At 36.7% G+C, this 20,740-nt stretch overlaps 1 protein-coding gene across 2 annotated transcripts; it reads right to left on the reverse strand.

Annotated features, from left to right (window-relative positions):
* Positions 1-15,597: 15,597 nt before the first annotated feature.
* On the reverse strand, positions 15,598-20,333 carry RB195_003469 (uncharacterized protein; the record flags this gene model as incomplete). 2 transcript variants are annotated; one of them, XM_064201128.1, is made up of 13 exons in its annotated part: positions 15,598-15,769; positions 15,825-15,920; positions 16,128-16,264; positions 16,392-16,477; positions 16,650-16,786; positions 18,542-18,633; positions 18,744-18,881; positions 19,090-19,244; positions 19,343-19,453; positions 19,507-19,596; positions 19,695-19,737; positions 19,798-19,971; positions 20,187-20,333. In XM_064201128.1, 13 exons carry the CDS (start codon positions 20,331-20,333, stop codon positions 15,598-15,600), a joined length of 1,578 nt encoding a protein of 525 aa, XP_064057009.1. The 2 variants fall into 2 exon arrangements, with proteins under 2 accessions (XP_064057009.1, XP_064057010.1); XM_064201129.1 differs by having other exon boundaries at positions 19,798-19,989.
* Positions 20,334-20,740: the final 407 nt, after the last annotated feature.

The raw sequence follows: 20,740 nt of genomic DNA on the forward strand, positions 1-20,740 counted from the left end.
AAGACGTTTTTTTCCCTAAATTTAAACTCGGGGGACAGAAAAAAGAGTTTAGCTTATGTACGATGTTATTTGAAAGAAGATTTCGTTCTCCATAAGTCAGCATTTTTTGTTTTTTTTATTCTGATTTAATTTAATTCTTGTTAATTTTAGATCTGTATAATAAGATTTTAAGTGGTGAAACCAATGGAGAAGAAGGAATAAAATGTTGCTTTTGCTGAAAGGAATTAGTAATAAAAATTATAAAAATTAGAGCGAATTTCCCGCCATCGTTAATGGAATCTTTTCCGGGAAAATTGAAAAAAAAAATTGTCGGCGTGTTAAAAGGGTGTTAAAAGCATCACCCCACGAATCTGAGGTGGTACGGATTCCAGGTGGAGCATTCGTATACGGAATCGTAGATTATGAAGAGGGAGCGGTTCCGTCCATTTCTTCCTAATTCCCGTAAAAAAAAACGTCCCGGAAGATGCGCGGCGCGAACTCGTTGTGAAAAATAGCGCGCCGGAACCACCGAAGCCTTATTTTCCGGACCGTTTTTTACGACAATTAGGAGAAAATGGACGGGATCACCCTCTTCTCCATAATCTACCGTATACGAATAGTCCACGTGAAATCCGTACCTCAAAGCGATTTGCCGGCGATGTATATATTCATGAGACTAGGAAATCACCTTGAAGCCGGATTACATATAGCGGAACTACTAGTAGTTGGAGATGATCTCTGACCGAATACGATCGTGGCCGGCGAGCTAATTCCGTCCCTTATAGGTCGAGCAATGGCATGGACACACACTTTGTATCGCATGATTCATGTCGAGCTTATTAAGTGGGCGTGGCCAGGATACTTGCAAATGGATACACAACGTATCCGCACGCGTCTCAACAATAAATTTCTACCTCAAGAATATCTTCAAGGGGAGAAAAAAATATGGCTTAACATATAAGATTAAAAAAAAAATATAGTAAAACTAATAGAATGAGAAGGAATTAAATAAACTGGGAATAGTTGGCGTCAAAGTCCTGAACTCAGAACTCCACGAAGAAAGCAGAACAAAAAAAAAGATAAAAAGGAGAGAAAGAGGTCTTCGAGAACTCAATCACTTGACTCACATCACTTCCTGAATTTTTCAAAAGACGTCCAGGTCACATGCATACGCCTCCCGCACTTTCTTGCACTAATACATGCAAACAGAGGTGGAGGTGGTGGTGGAGGAGGAGGAACGAGGAAGTAGAATATGAAAATAGGAGGAGTCTTGTTTACTCCCCCGATTCGATCATAAACAACATGAATTGCCGAATATGCATCGCACATAATTAGTATGTAGTATGTGTCAGTGAGAGAAAAATGTGTTTGTTTGTTCGTTTGCGTGTATATATATCTAGTTGTGTATCATTTACTTGTATTTACTCGTATTTTAATGTTTATGTATTTATGTGTACGCCAAGGCGGAAATAACGAAGCAATAACAACAACAACAACAACAACATGGAAGTAAACGCTACTAAAAGGAACTTTGCGGAATCATTCCTGAATCCGATTTGATCTACGGTTAATGGCATCATTTTAGTGTAGGAATTTTGAAATTTTTTCAACAAAAATAAAATATAAATATAAATGCACATGAATTGGCTGTCCTCGAATGATTCGAATGATTGGATGGAAAAATTGTGATCGGGTCAACAAAAAGTAGCCAGGAAAAATTCGCAAAAAGAAGACTTTTCAGAGAATTTTCTATATTCTCTTCATCAAAACAAACTTGTATGTGCTAACTAAACTCTAGAATAAAAGATTAATTTTTTTCTTTCCTAAGAAAAATGGAATTTGTACATATGAGTCGGAAATTTCTCCTCAATCCCCTCCAATAGTGTTGATAAAGAGAGTTAGTGTTCCCTAGCTGTTACCAAGTATTTTTATTTGAAAATTCCATATTATTTTTCTTCTCGACCAAAATATTTTTTTTCGGTGGCAAAAAAAAACATTAAAAAATTCCTACGACAGGTGTACAATTACTCAGCAATAATTCTACTTTTCATGATTATGAGAAAAACACGTTATGTCTGACGTAAATTCACTACAGGAGTAACAGCTACAGTATACAATTTAAGCCTACAATATTTTCGATGGAGGAGAGATGAGATTTAAAAAAGCCAAGAAAAGACTACTTTCATTCAGTCCCACTCATATCGAGATATTATTTATTTATTTATTGAAAACACCTGCAGGTGTACCATAAAACAAAATAAAAACAAAAAAAAACAAGATGGAGGAAAGCTCACTAGAATTTTCCTTCCGATTTCGGTTGTGGGATCCGAGCTAAGAAAAAAAACCGAAATCGGAAGGAAAACATGTTCACTGAAGGTAAAGATTGAAAAAAAAACGAAATTAATCAAGGAACTCAGGGTGCAAATTTCTCCATTGATCCGGGCACGAAAAAAAAAACACAGAAATTGATATCGGTGTTTCTCAACAAATTTCTAAAATTATTCAATTTTTTTAACTTAATTTAATATTTATATTATTGTTAACATTTAATTTTTATTTATTTAATTTTGTTCAACTTTGGTTTCAAAAGTAGCATGAGAATTCCATTCTGATGGTTTTATTTGACAGAACTTGACCATCTCCTCTTCCAGACGATAAGTTCTTCAAAACGAATCAAATTCCAAAAGGAAGCTGCCAATAATCACTAATAATCACTCTGATTTGATGTCTTTTTTATTGATTCAGATTTTTTTCATTCAAAATGAAAGAGAATAATAAAAGAAAAAGGTATGATTTAAGGAGGAATTTTCTGCAAATTTTCCAGACCTTTTAGATGTTATCTGGACGTTCGTAACGATTTTTCCGTGATAGGTTTTGGTAAGGTAATCGCGTGGTGGTCTCCAAGTAGATTTACGACTGTATCGACGTTAAATCGGCGTCGGTAGCAACCTTCACGTTGTTCTCGTGGTTCTTTTTTCTTCTCTCTCACTCTCCACTTACTAGAAGTCTTTCATCTGTTTTTACAATCTATTTCACTCGATGATCCACCGTATTTTCGATGGGGTGACGGGGGTGAACGGTCGAATTGAAAGAGAGAGAGGGAGAAATGATAAGATTGTGCGATTTTTTCAATGAGATAAATGACTCATTCCATTCGTGTGCATCTGCGTAGCTTTTGATCGACGGCCTCTCTTCCTAATGGTGTCATTCAATGGGCAGAAATCATTCTATGTATGTAAGAAAAATTATATGCTTCAATGATTGCTGACGGGGTTGATAACGGGGCGAGGGGGGAGCGGCACATTTCTCGATCTTTCAGTGCTGGTGTTGACGCTTAGCTGTCAATGGATTTAGTGGAATGACTGTGATTGACACGGTGCACTGACAAATTATGTCAGTCATTGTGTTGGTGGCGGCTGTAGCGAAGAAATTACATCGATGACATTGTGGTATCGTCTTTAGATGTTTTTCCCGATACTCAAAAGACATACGGGTGGGAGCGAGAGAAAGAGAGAGAGAGATAGAGAGATAAACAAAGAGAGAGAGAGAAATGATTGGTTGGTGTGTGATTAATTCCACATCGACCGCTGTCGCTGCTGATGATACCAGCAGAATCGTCATTGTTCGTGTCGTGTACAAAGGGATTTGCGCACTCGTACCACACGTCCATATCGATACTGTAGTTGTACAGTAATTCATTTCGAACAGGTGAAAAAACAAAATCTCTTCATCTCTTCAAACAATCGCTCGACTGGGACACAATCTTTCCACCACGGCACCACCAAGAAGTATGAACGAGAGTGATTTCAGTCCAGCTTCATCCTCCGATGGCGAATTTGATCATAATGATCTCCAAATTCCTGATCGTCATGGAAAATTTGTTTATTATGGTTCAGTTCTAGATGATTCGAAATTACCACGCTATCTTGGAGAGTCGATAAGCGCTCATTCGCCAGCAACGCATGATAAAATTCTCGTTTCGCTACACGATACGACGTCCACGACACTACTCGTCGCACGCACGCACGCATGCACGCACGCATGCACGCACACATACGTATCGATACGACGTCGTTCGACGCCTTCGGTGCACGTGCACCCAAGAAACGGGTGCATCGTACACTCAATCGCCGCGATGCACGTAACACACAACACACACACACGGAATCAGATCGTATTAAACGCCGCTCGCTCGCCTGTCGACCGACGATTGACTACGGACGGGGTGGGGGTGCAATCAGAAATTTTGATTAAAATTTATACATTTGCTTGCTTCACAATTATTTGACGATGATTGAAAGATTTCAGTCGACGGGAAAAAAATATCACGTGATTTCCATTAGCGTGGGAAACTTGCACCTGCTGTTGCAGCTTGCTCTTAGTGTTTTTCTTTTTTTTTTCCTAAACTTTTTGACCCCTACTTATTTCCAATCGTTCCTTGGCGAAGTTAAACGTTAAAGTTGGAGTTAGGAGAATAATAAGCAATAAACGACAACGAAGGTTTTCCAAGAAGAGAAACCTCGAAGGTTTTTTCTTCTTGGAAAATCTTCGTTTTTTCTTCTATTTTCTTTTCTACCTTTTTTCTTCTACAAAATGTTTTATTGAAACTCGAGACTAGGGCGAATTATAACGGATTACGAAAATTATCATCAAAGAGAATCAAAAAATTTTTAAAAGAGTATTATGGTGCAGGAAATAACCAAAAATAGTATCTATATCAGATAAAGTGAAATATATAATATAATAAAATAGTAATATAATACAAAATAAATTAAATTTAAAATATTTTAGGAGAAAATTACTGATGTCTCAAATATGTACTTGCAAAGAATTCACGTTTTAAACCGTGACCGATGGTTGTCTATCACCTTTACGACTGTTCGATCGATCACAATATGGTTTCCTTCTTTTAATGTGCACCACTGGTGTTTCTGAATAAATAAATGAACAAAAAAGTAAATAGACAAACAAACAAATAACAAAATAAATCTTTCTTTTTGTTTATTTCTGTGTTTACGTATTGTATTTTGTAGTTCTGCAACTTGTGAAATGTTGAGAAAATCACCGATAGCTCATGTGTATTCTTGCAGGAAAAAAATCACATTTTAATGCGTGACCCATCTCTATCCATCACCTCGACGAGTGGATGGATCGACATCGATCGATCACATGATCGTAAATGTGGTAAATAAAACGCACGAAATTCCGATATTGCATAGATCGTCCGAGATTCACAGATATTATGGATTTCAGCTTAAATTCTTTATAAACTATCGAATAAATGCACCATCCACAGCTGGTCTCACATTTGTCATTCAGTTAATACTGTATTCGATAGTTACAGAAGCTAAGAGGCCAATTTACAGGGCCAATCATTTGTAAACGCTGTTTAAAGGCTTATAATTACCGTATTTTGCTTGAATAGAAGCAGATTTAATTAATTTAAAGGTTCAATTAGTGCAAAGATCTTTGGTGATTAATCTTATTGCGTTTCGATATCGGATTGAAGCCCGTAAAAGATGTTTCTTATCGTTCAACCGAATCATTGGATGCGCTTCAATGGTGATCTTTGATAAAGAGTGTGGAAAGGCGACCACCGCCATCGAGCGCGTATGAATCAAATAGTCACGACGGTGGGTGCGCATATCGTGTGTGAATCGAAAGAAATCGACGATAAATACTGGAATTGTTCGAATTCTACACAAAACTGTTTATTGATTTTTCAGGCGGAAAAAACCTGCTCTATCGGAGAATTCCTGAAGTTCTCAGCGTTTTGTTCTTTTTTCTGCTATTCTGGCTAGCAAATTAGAAAGAAAAAGTAAAGTGGCAAATAATTGCCGGAATCTACAAGTCCCTTAATATTGTTATTATTATTATTATTATTATTATTATTATTATTATTATGACAATTATTAATTGCTACTATTACTGTCAATATTATTGTCATTGAATGGATCGAATAAAAGTGAAGTCAAAGTTTCCCTTATCATATTTTTCACCCATTTTGGATCTTTTTTCTTGTGAAATAAGCCAACACCATTCTGTTGGTAGCAGTGAACTCGTTGGAAAAGTTAATCTCAATCCAAATCCAGAAAAATGTCCTAAATCCAGGGAATGCGAGGAATGATGTCGTTTTACACAGATACAACTAACTATTTTCAGCTTATAAAAGCCGATTTCAACGTTTTTCCCCTGATTTTCTCGTCTAGCCCTAGCAGGGATTTGCTGAATCGGGATCGAGGATAAATGAGTATCAAGCTCCTCAACACCCGTTTGAAGGGGATTATCCGGGATAACACCGCGCTCAACTCACAAACTTCCATTTTTAAATGGAAATTTTGTAGAAAACAGAGCTTTGCTGCTCAAGTTAGGTGTGAGCGGCAATCCCAAATATCTAAAGAAAATAAAATTCTAGAAATAGAGCCGATTAGACTCAGTTCAAGACTCTTCGGCTGCGCTTTGCATCTCCCGAAACACGGACTGATCAAACACAAACACTCGCAATGTTTTTTTTTCTCGTTTCTGTCCAGAAGTCCACTCCTGTAGGAAACCGCCTGAAGGGGTGGACTGGAAGAAAAAATCCAAGATCTTCTCGTACCGTACCTACAAAAGTTGTGGATTTTTCTTGCAACATCTGCATTTGCGCGTAGTCAGGAATCGAACAAACGTTCAACATATTTGGAAGAAAGAATAAGGAAAAATTGGGGAAAAAATAGAAAAAAATAGGGAAAGAAGAAAAGAAAATAAGAGGAAAAATAAGAGGATATTCGCTCATGAAAATTTTGATGGAGTCATAATAGTAAGTAAATCAAACATAATATTCGAAGAAAAATTATATTCGCGGAGAATGAAAGACATTTTCTCGTTTTCATTCATCTGTTCGTATTTTTTCCATTTTTGGGATTTTCTTGAGGAAATCAAATTCAAGTTTGCCACAGAGAACGATAATGTCAACTCTTAAATCAGGAAAATAACAACATGGCGTCACTGTGACTGTGTCCAGTATTTTTGCTAAGATGTAGACGAACATTTGAAGGAAAACATCTTCCTAACAGTTTATTCCATGCAAAAATATGGATGTAGAGAAATCCACTCGAATGCGAATTTCGCAGAGGAAGTGCACAAAAGAAAATCTCAATATTTCCAGAAATCTGTACGGAAAAGTGCTAGTCGCCTCATCTGGATGATTATGAAAAAGAATTTCCAAATCTTTTTTTTTCTTGAAAAAAATCTTGGAAAAGAATCTTGATGCATTTGTGAATTTCTGAGGAGAATTTCACACGCAACATTTTCAACATTCCCACGCATAATTCACCATTGACTGATCCGAAAACGAGATAAGCGCGCATGTTGACTTCTATAGGCTTTCAATGTTCGGAAACAGTGAAATGGCACGATCTTCGATCGCTATAACGATCTTTTCCATCTAATTTAAGTGCTATACGAAAACTACGCGAAGTTTAGCCTTTGCAAAAAAAAAAGAAAATCCTTTGAAGCAAGGAATGCTCGTTTGCATTCATCTGCATCGTCCAGCTACTCAGTTGTGTTCTTGTTGGAAAGAGCAGTGGTTAAAAAAAGAGGATAGTCCTCATAAAGTTACAGAATTGAAAAAATGGCACCAAATCCCTTTAGAAACATTAAAAATGCGTCATATGGCAGTTCGAAGAGTTAGTAAAGGACAATTTAGTACAAGTCTACCGTACCCGCCTTCTTTAGCTATCATTTTAAACATTTTGAATAATCACCATTGAAACGTACATTACGCTTGAGTCTAGACGATTTTAGCTGTGTGAATAGGTGCCGAATCGGCTAGCGCCCTGTGCACTATCGATTGGAAGAGAGAAGAGGGAAGAGAGCGCCTGTTTCAAGCAGAGAAACGGTGTGCGTTGCGCAGGCGAGTCGCGGTCGCTTGGACGAACACCACCGCCTTCCAAAAACTTTTTTTGTCCACGGCTCATTCTCGCCTTAGTCTCAGTGGATGCGTGTTACTGAAATCACTGCAGCGGCCACTACAGGTAAATGAATACTGGTTAATATAGTTAGAAATCAGAGAAAAAGGAAGAAAAAGAAATATTCTGCTTCAGATGTCATTCAATACGTTAGAAGAATCTCAGGAACGATAAGACATTAAAGTTTTTCCTGTAATTTATATTATATTTCATACTATTTACGTATTATTGTTACATTTCTTGATTATATTCTATTATTATATTATTACTATATCACTACATTCATTATTTTTATTTATCTTTATAAATAAGAGTTTTAGGAATCGACACTAGGAGGGAAGAGTCTTCGAAAAAAATTCTTACAAGGAATTAGATAAGTAAAGGTGATAAGATTAAAGGATAAGACAAAAGGGATAATGGTAAAAATGAGGCGAAAAATGTTTTGTACGTATAGATTAACTATAAGAGTTGTCTGTTTGCAGTAATTGCATGTAATTTATAAAAATCTAACAGAATTCATGAAATAAACGACCGGAGACGAACGAATGTGGTGCGACGGTTTGCTGAAATCGCCACCGTTGTGAGCAATAAATACGGTAACTAAAAAGCAGAATTCTAGCAGATGAGCAAACTATCGTCGTCATTCATCCGACGACATTTTAGTTGAATAAAACTACTGCCAATACATCCGGGAATGTATACGTGAATCAGGCCGCACAAAGGAATCCCAACAAAGAAAAAATTCTCACTATTACGAAAAAAAGTCATTAATATTTCGAATTACAATGAGAAAATGTCCAGATTTTTGTGGTCAGATTTTGGAAAAGTGAAACTACCATTGATTTTCTTTTTTCTTTTCTCCTTCTTTCCTTTTTCTTTTTTTTCTTTTTTTCCGTACTTCTGGTGTGGTTAAATTCTCTCAATCCAGCATAAAGCTGTTCGTATTGGTGACAGTCGTGAAGTTCGTTATGCGAGTCATTCTTGGAAAGCTGAGGAAAAAATACAGTTCTTAATTTTTTCAATTTTACATATTTTTATTCATATATTTTCTGAATTTTTGAACAGAACGCGTTGTTAAATCGATCCACGCAAAGGCAAAAATCGCACGAAATTCCAGAATCCCAGAAGTTTTCCCTATAAAAATAACGTCTTGCACGATTTTTATTGAAAAGGCCACTTATTAAAAGAGTACGAAAACAGAGGAGAGAGCAGGCGAAGATAGGAAGGTAAGAGAGTGTGGAATATTGAGAGGTTATCATTCTCAGAAATGAGAACGTGTTAAGAAACGCGAATTTTTCGACAAAATACTTATGGACGGGCTTCCCAGACTTTTTCCCACTTCCGAACTCCGGGAGGAACGAAATTAGTGAGAAAATAGGACCGTATTCCTCACTGCTTTTACTGGAAATCTTCACTTTAGCTGGAAAAATGGCTGAGAAATGGAGAGAAATGGGAATGAAGCTGCAAAGAGAGAGAGAGGAAGGCATTGCCAACCACGCTTCGCAAGTGTTTTCAGCCCGATGTGCACATCTTTCTACTCTCTGGGAAAAACATCGTCGTCGAGGAAGTTTTGCTGCTGAAACGAGCGAATATATCTTCTCATGCAGCTTAAAAACAACGTGTTCTGTCATAGAACACGCCTCCAACTGCTGGAACTAGCGTCTACCGCCGGAATTTCATCAAAAATGTGAAACTTCTTAAAAGTTTCGTGGATTCTTCAGGTGACCTACAAGCGTAACAAGATCTCTTTTCGCTCCCAAAACATCTGCAAATTTTACCTTCACATATGGAAAATAGAAGCATGTTTGTGTGGATCGTGTAATCCGATGCGATCATCATTTCCATTCATGTGAATTTTCTACTGGAATTATGCTAACCACGATTACGTGCAAGTGTCAGCAGCAGCACGCGTATACAACGCACAGCAACGCTTAAGGATTATGTAAATAATATTCGGATTGAATTCACTGAGGGAATGTTCTAGAAAGAAGGGAGGATGAAAGGATTAGTTACTCCTCCACTAACCCATTGAGCGAATGGTTCTCTGGAATATTGTTTTTTTTTTGTTATACCGATGATGTATGGCTGTTCAAGAGGAGAGTGATGGAAGAGCGAAAGGTTTCGGGGAAAGAAAAATGTGAAACGCACCAGCGAAGAAGCTGTGCTCGACTGTTTCCTACTAGCTTTTGTTTTGTAAAAAAAATTAAAAAAATTAACAGCAGAACCTTGTCGCTGTTTTTAACGATCACCGCCGAAAACAAATAAAAGCTAAATTTCCTTTCCACACAAATTATAAAAAACAAAAAATTTGCGATGAGATCGTTTTTTTTTGCAGTTGTCTTAAACTTATTCTCTTATCTCAAACGTCAACCCACCATGCTCCTAAAAAATAAAAAAAAAACATTGGGAAATAATAGTTAATACACAGCAAATAAAATAATTAATGATGTGTAAAGTAGTTAAATTTAATTACGGTTTCAAAAAAATTAAAGATTAAACCTAATGAAAATAAAATAGGAGTTAAAACAATAAGAACAAATTGAGTGGAAAAAAGCGGAAAACTGTGGTTGAGATTGAAAAATCTCAATGTTCGTTGATATTGACGTTGTAGTTCGAGAAAATCATTGAATTATAAGCATACAATATACAATGATTTCATTTTAGCCATCATTGGAATTTAATTACTTCGTTTTCCATAATATTCTCTTTTATCGCCTCCCTCCTTCTATAAAAAGAAGTATAATAAAAATAGGGAAGTCGTAGAATTATAACTATATACAATATTAATTCACAAAATATAACAAATGAGCTGGTTGTCATCCTGAAAATTCCCCAGGCTTTTCAACCTTTTTTTTTCTCTTCGGACGCACTCCATTCAGCATTCGTTGGAGTGCTTTTGTTTTTTTTTCAGTGTTTTTGTGTTTTTTTTTCTGGATAGGCTGAAAAAAAACAAGGCCAGATAAGAGCAATTCTAGAAAAAAAAGGGACCAGACTCCATAGCGAAGCAAATAAGCATGAAAAGGATACATTTGATCTGATGGTTATACGGTAGCTATACTGGAGAGCATTGATTCCGAAATTTGATCACCGCAGATATGATCGTGGACACGTTTCCTAATTTATCGCTTTCACATCTCCCCCACACTTTTTTCCTCCCTTTCATGGCTATTTTTTTTAATTTTATCATATTATCTAGCAATTTCATTACACTTATTGTGTTTCATATTTTTTCTTCATTTTTACTCTATTTTTCAAAATCTCTGCAGCTCCTAATTCCTGTGCCTTCTAGATTTGTGTACAATGGAGGGGACCTTGATCGAATATCTGCTGCTCTTATGTGAACACGGAGCGAAACTGTTCAGGCAGCATTGGTATGTTTTCCAGTTTATCCTGAATCTATTCGTGTACATTCTCCTAATAATGTCTCAGTGCAGATCCGAGGGTCCCAATTCTGTGGTTCAGCAACTGATTTTTTTTGAAGCGGTTTACGTGATCAGCAGCAGGTATTACTTGTTTTTTATTTCTGCTTTCCTTTGTTCCCTTTGGTTGATTTGAATCAATCGATTGAGTTCATTGAACGTTGGCGATGACGTTTCCATCATGTGGAGTAACTGTTCCTTTCTTTTTCTCTTTACTTCTTTAAAGGTACATTGCAACGTAGAAATTTTACAAATGGAAGAAATTCGCAACGTAGAAATTCTACAAATTAAAGAAGCAACTTTGCAACGTGGAAATTCTACAAATACAAGAAATTCCACAAATTAAAGAAATTCTACAGATTAAATTTTCGCTCCATTTCCTAACTGTGATTGATTGTTATTTTTCAAAATACATAAACAATTCGTTTATCGTCAAGCATCAAGAAGTCTCGTGCTTCAATATGAACAGCTGTTAAACGTGTGTGCACTGAGTTTTTTTATCGACTTTTAAATCACATGAGTAGGAAACGTCACGAATATGCGAAAAGCAGCTGTCAAAATAACGGCTGTTTCAGATTCGGGAGGAACAAATCTTTTAAAATTATCGGGAAGAAACTTTTGTTATTTCCTGTCATTTCTCACTTCTATAATGATGGCAAAACCACAGTTGACTTCCATTGCTTATTGATTGGATAGTTATTTTATTATTTAATTCTATTTTTTTCGTACTAATTTTTTGTATTAAGTGTTGTGTTGTTATTTTTTAATATTTCTGTTTTTTATATTATTTTATTTCTGTTCCTATTTTATTCTATTCTGTTATTTTACTTATTACTATTCCCTGTGGTGCAGTTTGACGTTAGCTAACAAAATTGTATTTCTAAAAAAAATGAGAAAGCCTCTTGGAGACGGAGAGGTTGTCTTAACTTCTGAAATTTAAGTTTTTCCCTATATTTTTCATTATTTGTCATATTATTTGAATTTTCTGTATAACAAATTGATTATAAGAGTGATCGAGCGCTGAGATATCAAGTAATTCCTGAAAATTTCTTTTAGAAAAGAGAATAAAAAATGAATAAAATACAATAAAATAAAATAAAAATGAAAGACTAAAGATAAATAAATACGATAATAAATAAAAGAAGAAAAAAGAGAAAGAGAAAGATTCATGCTTGTATCAATAGGACGATAAGGTCCTAGCGCTCCTCTGGCGATGAAGACGGAAAGGGTGAACTCATTCTTTGGAGGACCCATTACCACCTAGACACAGTATGTACTGGTCCTAGATGTACGTCCTTTCGGGATCTCTGGGATATCATTAATTCTATTTGATTTTCTCAATATTTTGAGTTGAGATGCTCATTTATTTCAGATATCACGCAATCCCTGAAAATTTCTTTCAAAAAAGAGAATTAAAAAACAAATAAAATATGATAAAATAAAAATAAAGGCCAAATAATAGAATAAAGGCTTCTTATTTCTTCCACAAAAAAAATGATTTTTTTTTATTATCTCCCTCCCCCCACCTCCGAAAAATTCTTTTGATTATCTCCCTTCAAAAAAAAAATCTAATTTTTCTTTTCATTCATTTATAATTGGGAATTGAAGATCAACAAACGTAATTCGTACACCGGAGATCAAAGATTCTGGATTCGCAGCATGTACCCACTAATCCATTAGACACGGTGTCGCCATTGTGTTTGACATGAGCGAAAATTTTTGAACTCGTTGATCGGTGAAAGAGATTCAGCGTAGCGTAGCGATGTGCACGTGACAAGCAACGCCGATTCATGTGAATCGAACGTGATTCGATCGAGATTGTAACGGGTGGCGCGATCAACGACAAATGTACACATGCCTCGATAAATACGATGGATGGAGGGAGTAGTGACGTTTTTAGCCACCCGAAACAATTTTACAGAGAGTAACGTGGGAAAAGTTCGTGGCTGAGAGACTTTAGGGATCAATCAATTTTTCCAATAGATCCAGCCGAAATAGAAATGACGGAGAAATAAATGGTTTCATCCTCGAAGAAATTAAAAAAAAAGAAGAAGAAATCCTAACAATAAATCTTGTTGTAGAACTTTAATGCAAAGATAAATCTTATTATAAAATCTTGCTAAGAAGATGGAAAATTTTTAAGGAACTATGTGTCAAAAAACAAATAAATAAGTTATAAATTTAAGATCTCGGATTGAAAACACATGAGAAATAAATGATACACTCAGTTACATTGAAGAAATCTAAACTGCACTTTTCCACCTTAATATCTTTTATTTTCTTATTAAATTGGAAAAAAGGAGAAATTTCGTGCATATGGTGGTTGGGGTAGGAGAACACTCAAAGCAGCGTTATCTTTTCTCTATATTATCTTATCTCTCGTTCCGTATAATATCCTGAAAAAAGGACTACGGGTTCTTTTGTTAAGCATTTGTTTAGCAGATTGAGGAAACTTTTTCCGATTTGCACGAATATTTCTTTTTTATTTCACTTTCAAGGAAATACTAAGTTTAGGAGATTTAGGCCTGGGACTCAATACTAATAATAATAATACTATTTAAACCTTGAAAAAAATAATAGTCTGAGAAGACCAATAGTTTTATCCTTTTTTGAAAATTACTGAGCGTTTCAAAATTTAAACGCGATCTAATTATTTATTCCATTAGTTGGCTAATCCTTTTTCTCTAAAAAAAAACATCTGTCTATTTTTTTTAAACCTACATATTCTCCGATGTTTTACCGTCAGCAGCTCCGGATCCATTTGTTTATTGCTGGGGAATGTGTGGTGAGCCGTTATCTAGCCAGCATATCTTTCAAAATCAGCGAGAAAATTGTTTTCTTTTGAAAAACATCCATAAGTTATTGTGAGGGACTTTTGTTGATTCAGGAATGTGTTGCAGGAATGAGGAAGCGTCAGAATTGTTTGATCAGCAGAACATAAAAGCGAATCACATGGACTTCGATCAACATTTGATTCGAAATGTTGATCGAAGTTCATGTGATTTGCTTGAAATGAGTACGAAATCCTTGGAGAATATAAGAAAATGCAAAAAAAATCTTAAAAATCTTTTACTTCTTGAAAAGACATCTCACAATCCTTTTTTTCGATGGAACTATGACCACTTATAGAAAATTCTCGAACCAATTTCTTCTCATTAGAAATATTTTAATGTGTTCTGTCGATCGTCGAAATCTATCCATCTATACTACAAAAACATGCACAGCAAGGACTCATGTTTTCCACAGAGCACGTTTTTCGTACCAGTGACAGATTGGAGAAATTTCGTTCCTGGTCGATGACGCATTTGATTAGTCGTCATTATGGACGACGATTGCAATTGCGATCGGCGATACAATTCGTTTTCAGATGTGTTATTGAGGGGTGCAAAAAATATACTGCCATAAAGATGAACCCGTGGGTGTGTGTGCGTGATCGATGGATGAATCGTACCGTATGGACGAGTTTTCCCATGCGAATGGCGCACAAAGAATCACGCACCCGGAAAAAACCCTTCAATGAAGGGAGAAAAAAGGTTTTTGACGGCGATAAAGAAGGTTCTTGACGACGAGAAGAAACCTAGAGTTATATTCAAAATTGCTCTCAGTACAGTTCAAAAAACAAAAATAAACAATGTCTATGTAATCTGGAGCAACGTTAGTTAAAAAAACTGCAAACAAAGTGACAACAAAATAAAATTTTTAAAAAATTAAAAAAATAAAAATGAATAAATTTAAAAAAGTAAAATGATAAAGCGAAGATGTAGTGATCATACGTTTTATAAACATACAAAGAAGATCGCCCAGGTTTTGCTCTTTTCGTTTAAAAATCTTATACGAAAACTTGAAATCGATTTAATTTCCACTTGTTTTACTCGATAAACAGGAAGACACCTAATGAGCAAAGTATAGAGAAACAGAAAAAAGAAGAAAAAATGTAAACGTTACTGTGGGGCCCAGTGGAACAACAAGTAGTGTTTCCGAGCTTTCGGAAAGTCTGAATAAATATGCTATTTTTATTCCTCTACAAGATCCAGGCTACCTTATCAAAGCCTGCCGCTGGTGCAATTTCTCCACCAAGCCTCCAGTTCCAGCGGTTTGCCAGATTTTCTTTTTTTTTAATCAGTTCTTTTATTATTTAATGAATACGCATAAACATCGTGAATAGAAAGAATTTATTTCATTATCAGTGTTATTTTTTAAAGCTGCACAATGGACAACATTTCGTAAATTTTACATTTTACAGATAAAGCTTAATCTTTCTTCACCTTTAATGCTAATGAGAAGCATTTTCTGAGAAGCTTTGTGCTAATGTAAACAATAAGAAGAGCAACGCTCATAACAACAAAAATAACATCAAGAAGATAATATTGTATGAATGAAAGATGTCGTCCATATGGATCCAGATTGGGTAGACGGCCAAATCTTGAAAACAATTTCTTTAGGTGGAAAAATCCCAAGATTTCGCTTGAAAACTTACTTAGCCGCAAATTCACTGTGTCGTATGACAAGCTGTTTCGCGCTGATAGGTTGGTTCAGCAGCATTTCCGCTAACCGTTTAGCGTTTTGAGAGAAACTGCAATGGGTCATTTTTTTAAAATTTAAAACCAAATGGTTAATAATTGTTGAGGAAATGAATCGAATAGTAATTGGTAACAGTTATTTAAAAAAAGAAATCCTTCGATCACGGAAAATTCTCTGCCGTAGTTTTACTTTGAGAACCTTTATTAGTGGTCCCACGACGAATTTTTTCTTGATCAGCAGAGAGTGACGAAATTTGTACCTGGCATCGTTGAAAATTCTAAGTAGGCTCTCTCTCAGTTTGTGTGGACTCTCCAAGTCGAATTTGGTCAAGACGATACCTCCTCCATGTTTAGCGAGCATGTGCGCATTTCTCGGTTGATCCGCAAAGAGGGGAATCTGAAGTGGATAGGAAGTTCTTCGCTGAATACGTCTTTTTTGTCTTTGAAAAATGTGTTTTTCGCTCAAAAATATTTAAAAAAATGAAAAAACTTTATATTTTCCCTTCGATCACTAGCTTACTTACAAGAATAGCTGGTTTTCCCTGATGTGCTAGCTCGGTGGTGCTGCCAAGTCCTCCATGAGTGACAAAGACGGTGAGGCGAGGATCAGCTAAATTGCAGGGTAGCTAACAGCGATATCAGCTGGTTTATAAATATATCCAGTCTAGTTTTTTGATGGGTTCTGATGAGTTTTGTAGGTAGAAATATTGCAAGGTTGAAGTAATATCCATCAGAATCCTTCCTTGTATAATAGTATGTAGTAGCAATGTAATCGAGCTTACCAAGGAGGGCATTTTGTGGAAACCACGAGCTCAGATGAACATTCGGAAGATGATCTGCTATTTTTGATCCCTCCTCTTCATACTTCATGATAAAGGTCGTGTCTGGCATACTTTCGAAAACCTTCAGTAAGGAATCCCTTAAAAAAACTTCTGAATTAAAAATAAAACAAAGATCAAACAAAAGAAATAAAAAATAAAAAAAAAACCCTCCCAAAACCTTTTCCCCCCCTTTGGGGGGGGGAGGGGGAAAAGGGGGGGGGAATTTGGAGAAAAGGGGGAGTTTTTGCGGGAGGGAAAAAAAAGGAAAAAAAAAGGAGAAAAAAAAAAACGGAAAAGAACTAGGATGGCGGTGTGTACATCATCAGATCTTCAATGGTAGCTTCGATGCACGAACGTTTGCATTGGAAGAGGATATTGAAGATTTGATGATGTAAAACACGATGATTAACTGCGATGTCGTCTGCCTGACGGGGACGAGACGAGAGCGTCGTACATGAAACTGGAGAACAACTGTTTTAAGGAAAATGTGATAGTGGAGGATTTGATGGAGTTAGCTTCCTCGTTTACTCGAGTATAGCAAAAAATATCGAGTCTTTCGAACAACTTACGACAGGAATCGGCCTTTTACGAGTGAGAAGATGTGGATCAATACCAGTTTTGACTATCTTCGCCGCTTACGCTCTTAAGCTATGAAGGAGAAGAAGTCGAAGCTCTCTATATGGACTAAAAGAAGTTCTACAAAGAAGACTATGCCTCCTTCAAAGCTATTGTTGATGATTTCAGCGTCATCGACAACAACAGATAGAGTCGTCTCCGGAAGTAAAAGGTAAAGCTAGCGTGGAGCAGCAAGAGCCGCAGGCAGCCGGGAACTCACGCCTGAGGTAGCCTCGCAGGATGGCGATAAAAGAAGACCCTAAATAGAAGAGCAGTTATAGAGTTGGCAAAAAGTGCAAGGGCGGGAAAGGCTACTGCCTTCGAGAGTTTGCCAATTGAAAGACAATGGTGAGTACTCTGCGAAACCCAAATGGAGCAACCCCGTTTGGGTTCCATCGCATCGAAAAGTGGAATGAAGAAAATCATTCGCGTCTTCTGCTCTGATCTCTTCGACAGTCCTGTCCACTCGCCTCTTCACCATCTGAGGGATCACGGTAATGCCATTTCAAAGGTTCTCCCTCCAAAGTACTACATGCTGCCATGTCGGTAAGAGATCATTCGGCACCCACTCCCAATAGGATAAGATCTGAACATTTGAAGAATCCTATCCTCTCCAGTTCTTATCAATACTCAATCGACACTCGTCACACGTAACTTTTCGGAGTGCAAGGTTCCTAAACAGTGGAAGACCATCAAGACTGCTGTTGTTGTCTAAGAAGGGAGACACACATAACATTGGCGCCTATCGCCCAATCTCTTTACTCGCCGTCATGTTTTAGCTTCTATAAGTCATCACAGCATAAGAGTGATCCTTAACAGCTTCAAGAAGTGATAGATGAGGGAGGACCATGCGAGCAAGTAGGATAAGAAAAAGATTCAGCACGACTTCACATCGTTTCAAACCTCAGCGAGAGTGCAAGATGCTGCTATATCTTACTTTCATCGACTTGAAGGAGGCCTTCGACCCATTTAAGTCGGAAACGACCAAGGAAGCCTTGGACATCGAAGACTTTCCTACTCTGTACGATGAAGGAACTTCGAGAGTTTTACAGTAAACTCACGGCCGCACATCTCGAATTTTGCTATGCTAGATGTTTAAATCAAAAAGTGTGTCCCTACAACAGCAAAAAACGCCGAGGGCACTATATTTTTCAAGGAAAGAAATTTAAAGCAATTTTCTCTTTAATCTACTTAACTTTGATTCAGTTCTCTGGGTCTCTTGGCTTTTCTGGACCTACCTATATATGTCAGGCATGTAGATCGCTTTTGCCACTGATCCGAAAGATACCAAGACAGTTGTATTGCGCTCATTGAGAACAGCATCCCACTTCTGCAAAAGGTGTAGAAACACGAACATGCATATGTATTTTAATATTTTCGCACAAAACACGAAAGAAAAGAGATTAAAATTGATTGGAATTGATTGACAAGTTGAATTACCGCTGGAAGTTTGTTCTTTTTAGGATCCAACGACACTGCAGCTCCACCGATTGGTACAGTTTTGTGAAGCATTGGCCGAGGGTAGTCAAGATAAGGATTGGAGTTGGTAAATACGTATGAAGCTTCTGGAAGTAGTTCCTAAAAAAGTAAGGTTTTTTTTACTGTTTTAAATATCCATTATTAATAGGCAGCGTATCAACGATTTGTTGTAGAGTCCACAGCGAAAATGTAGGATTTGGGTACTTGAATGCGGAACTCAGGGTGGTTTCACTCAACTTTTTCTGATCGTCGTAAAAAACGGCGTAGAAGACGTCCTTTTTTACGATACAGCACTCAACTTGCTCACCTTATAACTTCTGAACTCTTCACCGAATTTCTTCCGAAAGGCTTCAGCTTGGCTAATAAAGACGCTCTCGAAGAATTTCTTTCCAAACACGACGTCCAAGATGTTCTTGAATCTGTCAACGATGTTCATCCGATCTCCTGCCGTAGCCATCGCCCCTGAAGTAAAGAAGAAAAATAGAGGTCTCTTATTGCCCTGAGAATTGCTGGTGCTGTCAAAAATTGGACAAACACAAAAATTTTACAGAACAACTAACCAGGTACGTAACTAGGGGCTATTGGCTCTCCAATAGCTTCGGATACGACATCCATGTGTACTGAGGAAAACGTCGCTATTGTTGAAGGGATTTTTGCAAGTTCGAATACTCCTGTAAGAGGTTTTTTTGTCTTTCTAATGCCAATGAAAGTCGGAAGGACCTACCAAAACCGCAGAATTCAAATGTTTCAGCAATGCCAACATCGAATTTTTCCTCCTCTAATTGCTTCAATAATATCTCATCGTTGTATATTTCTAAAAGACAACAAAAATTGAATAGTCAAAAAACAGAAGACTCAATTTTTTTGTTCCCTCTCCTCTTCTTTTCAATTTATATAAAGGTTGGAACTTACTTCTACATTGGTATGTGAATGACTTTGTCATATTGTCTGCCATCTGGAAGGGAATGCGGTTAAAAATCAAGAAGTGATGAACAAATCTCTCCCGTTTTTTCACCTGCATTAGTCCGAAAAGACTAGGTTCCATAGACCATATCTTGCTCAGCATTTCTCCTTTATATCGCATCAATTCGATCACTTCTGGATCAGCTGGGACCTTGATGATATTCTTGGAGAGTTTCACTCCAGTTTTGTCCTGTTGCTCATAATCCATAACTGGCATCAACAGTGTCTTAACGAGTTTTGCTTTCTTCAAAAGTTAATTAATTAATTAGTTCGTATACACTAATGGTAACCGAAAAAAGCATGCCTAGTTTGAGTCGGAACGTACTGTTTTAATTAACTTTTTGGGATTTTTTATGGTCTGGTCATCCTCCGTAATGCTTAATTTAGTTTTCCCGTTGTTCTGTGAAAATTCAAAGAAATTTCCACATTCTCATTTCTTACCACGTTATGTCCTGCTTCAGTCAGCGTATCCGCGATGGCGCCCATGAAATTCGTGTGAGAATAGCCAAAAATTGGCGAATATACAAGGAATTTGTAGGAATCGCAAGCTAAGAGTGAAAGTAACAGCAATCCACAATAACGATTCATGCCTGGAATGGTCTAAGTTTGCTCATGCAATCTTAATAAACTAAATAAATAAATTCAATTATTCTTGAATTCACGATCGACGACAAGGAATACACAGAAGAATCCACATAAAGATCCTGATAATATCTTCAAAAATATATAAAATTGTTAAGAAACTGGTTATTATCAAGTAAATCAACAAAAGCAAGCTTGGTTCCTCGAAGCTAGCTTTGTACTATTATTTGCGGGTGATCGTCTTATTTATCGCTATCTATCTCGTTGTTTTCTATTTATTTAATTAAATATTTTTTATTTATTACGCTGAATGGCGTGCCAAAAGGATGTGGTAAGGATGAATACAAAGGAATACAGAAAGCATAGTGAAAGGCAGCAAAAAGAATGGGGTTAGTCCCGAGTAAGATTGCGGG

This window comes from Necator americanus, chromosome IV (genome assembly GCF_031761385.1).
Source record: "Necator americanus strain Aroian chromosome IV, whole genome shotgun sequence".
In the NCBI taxonomy this organism is placed as follows: Eukaryota; Metazoa; Nematoda; class Chromadorea; order Rhabditida; family Ancylostomatidae; genus Necator; species Necator americanus.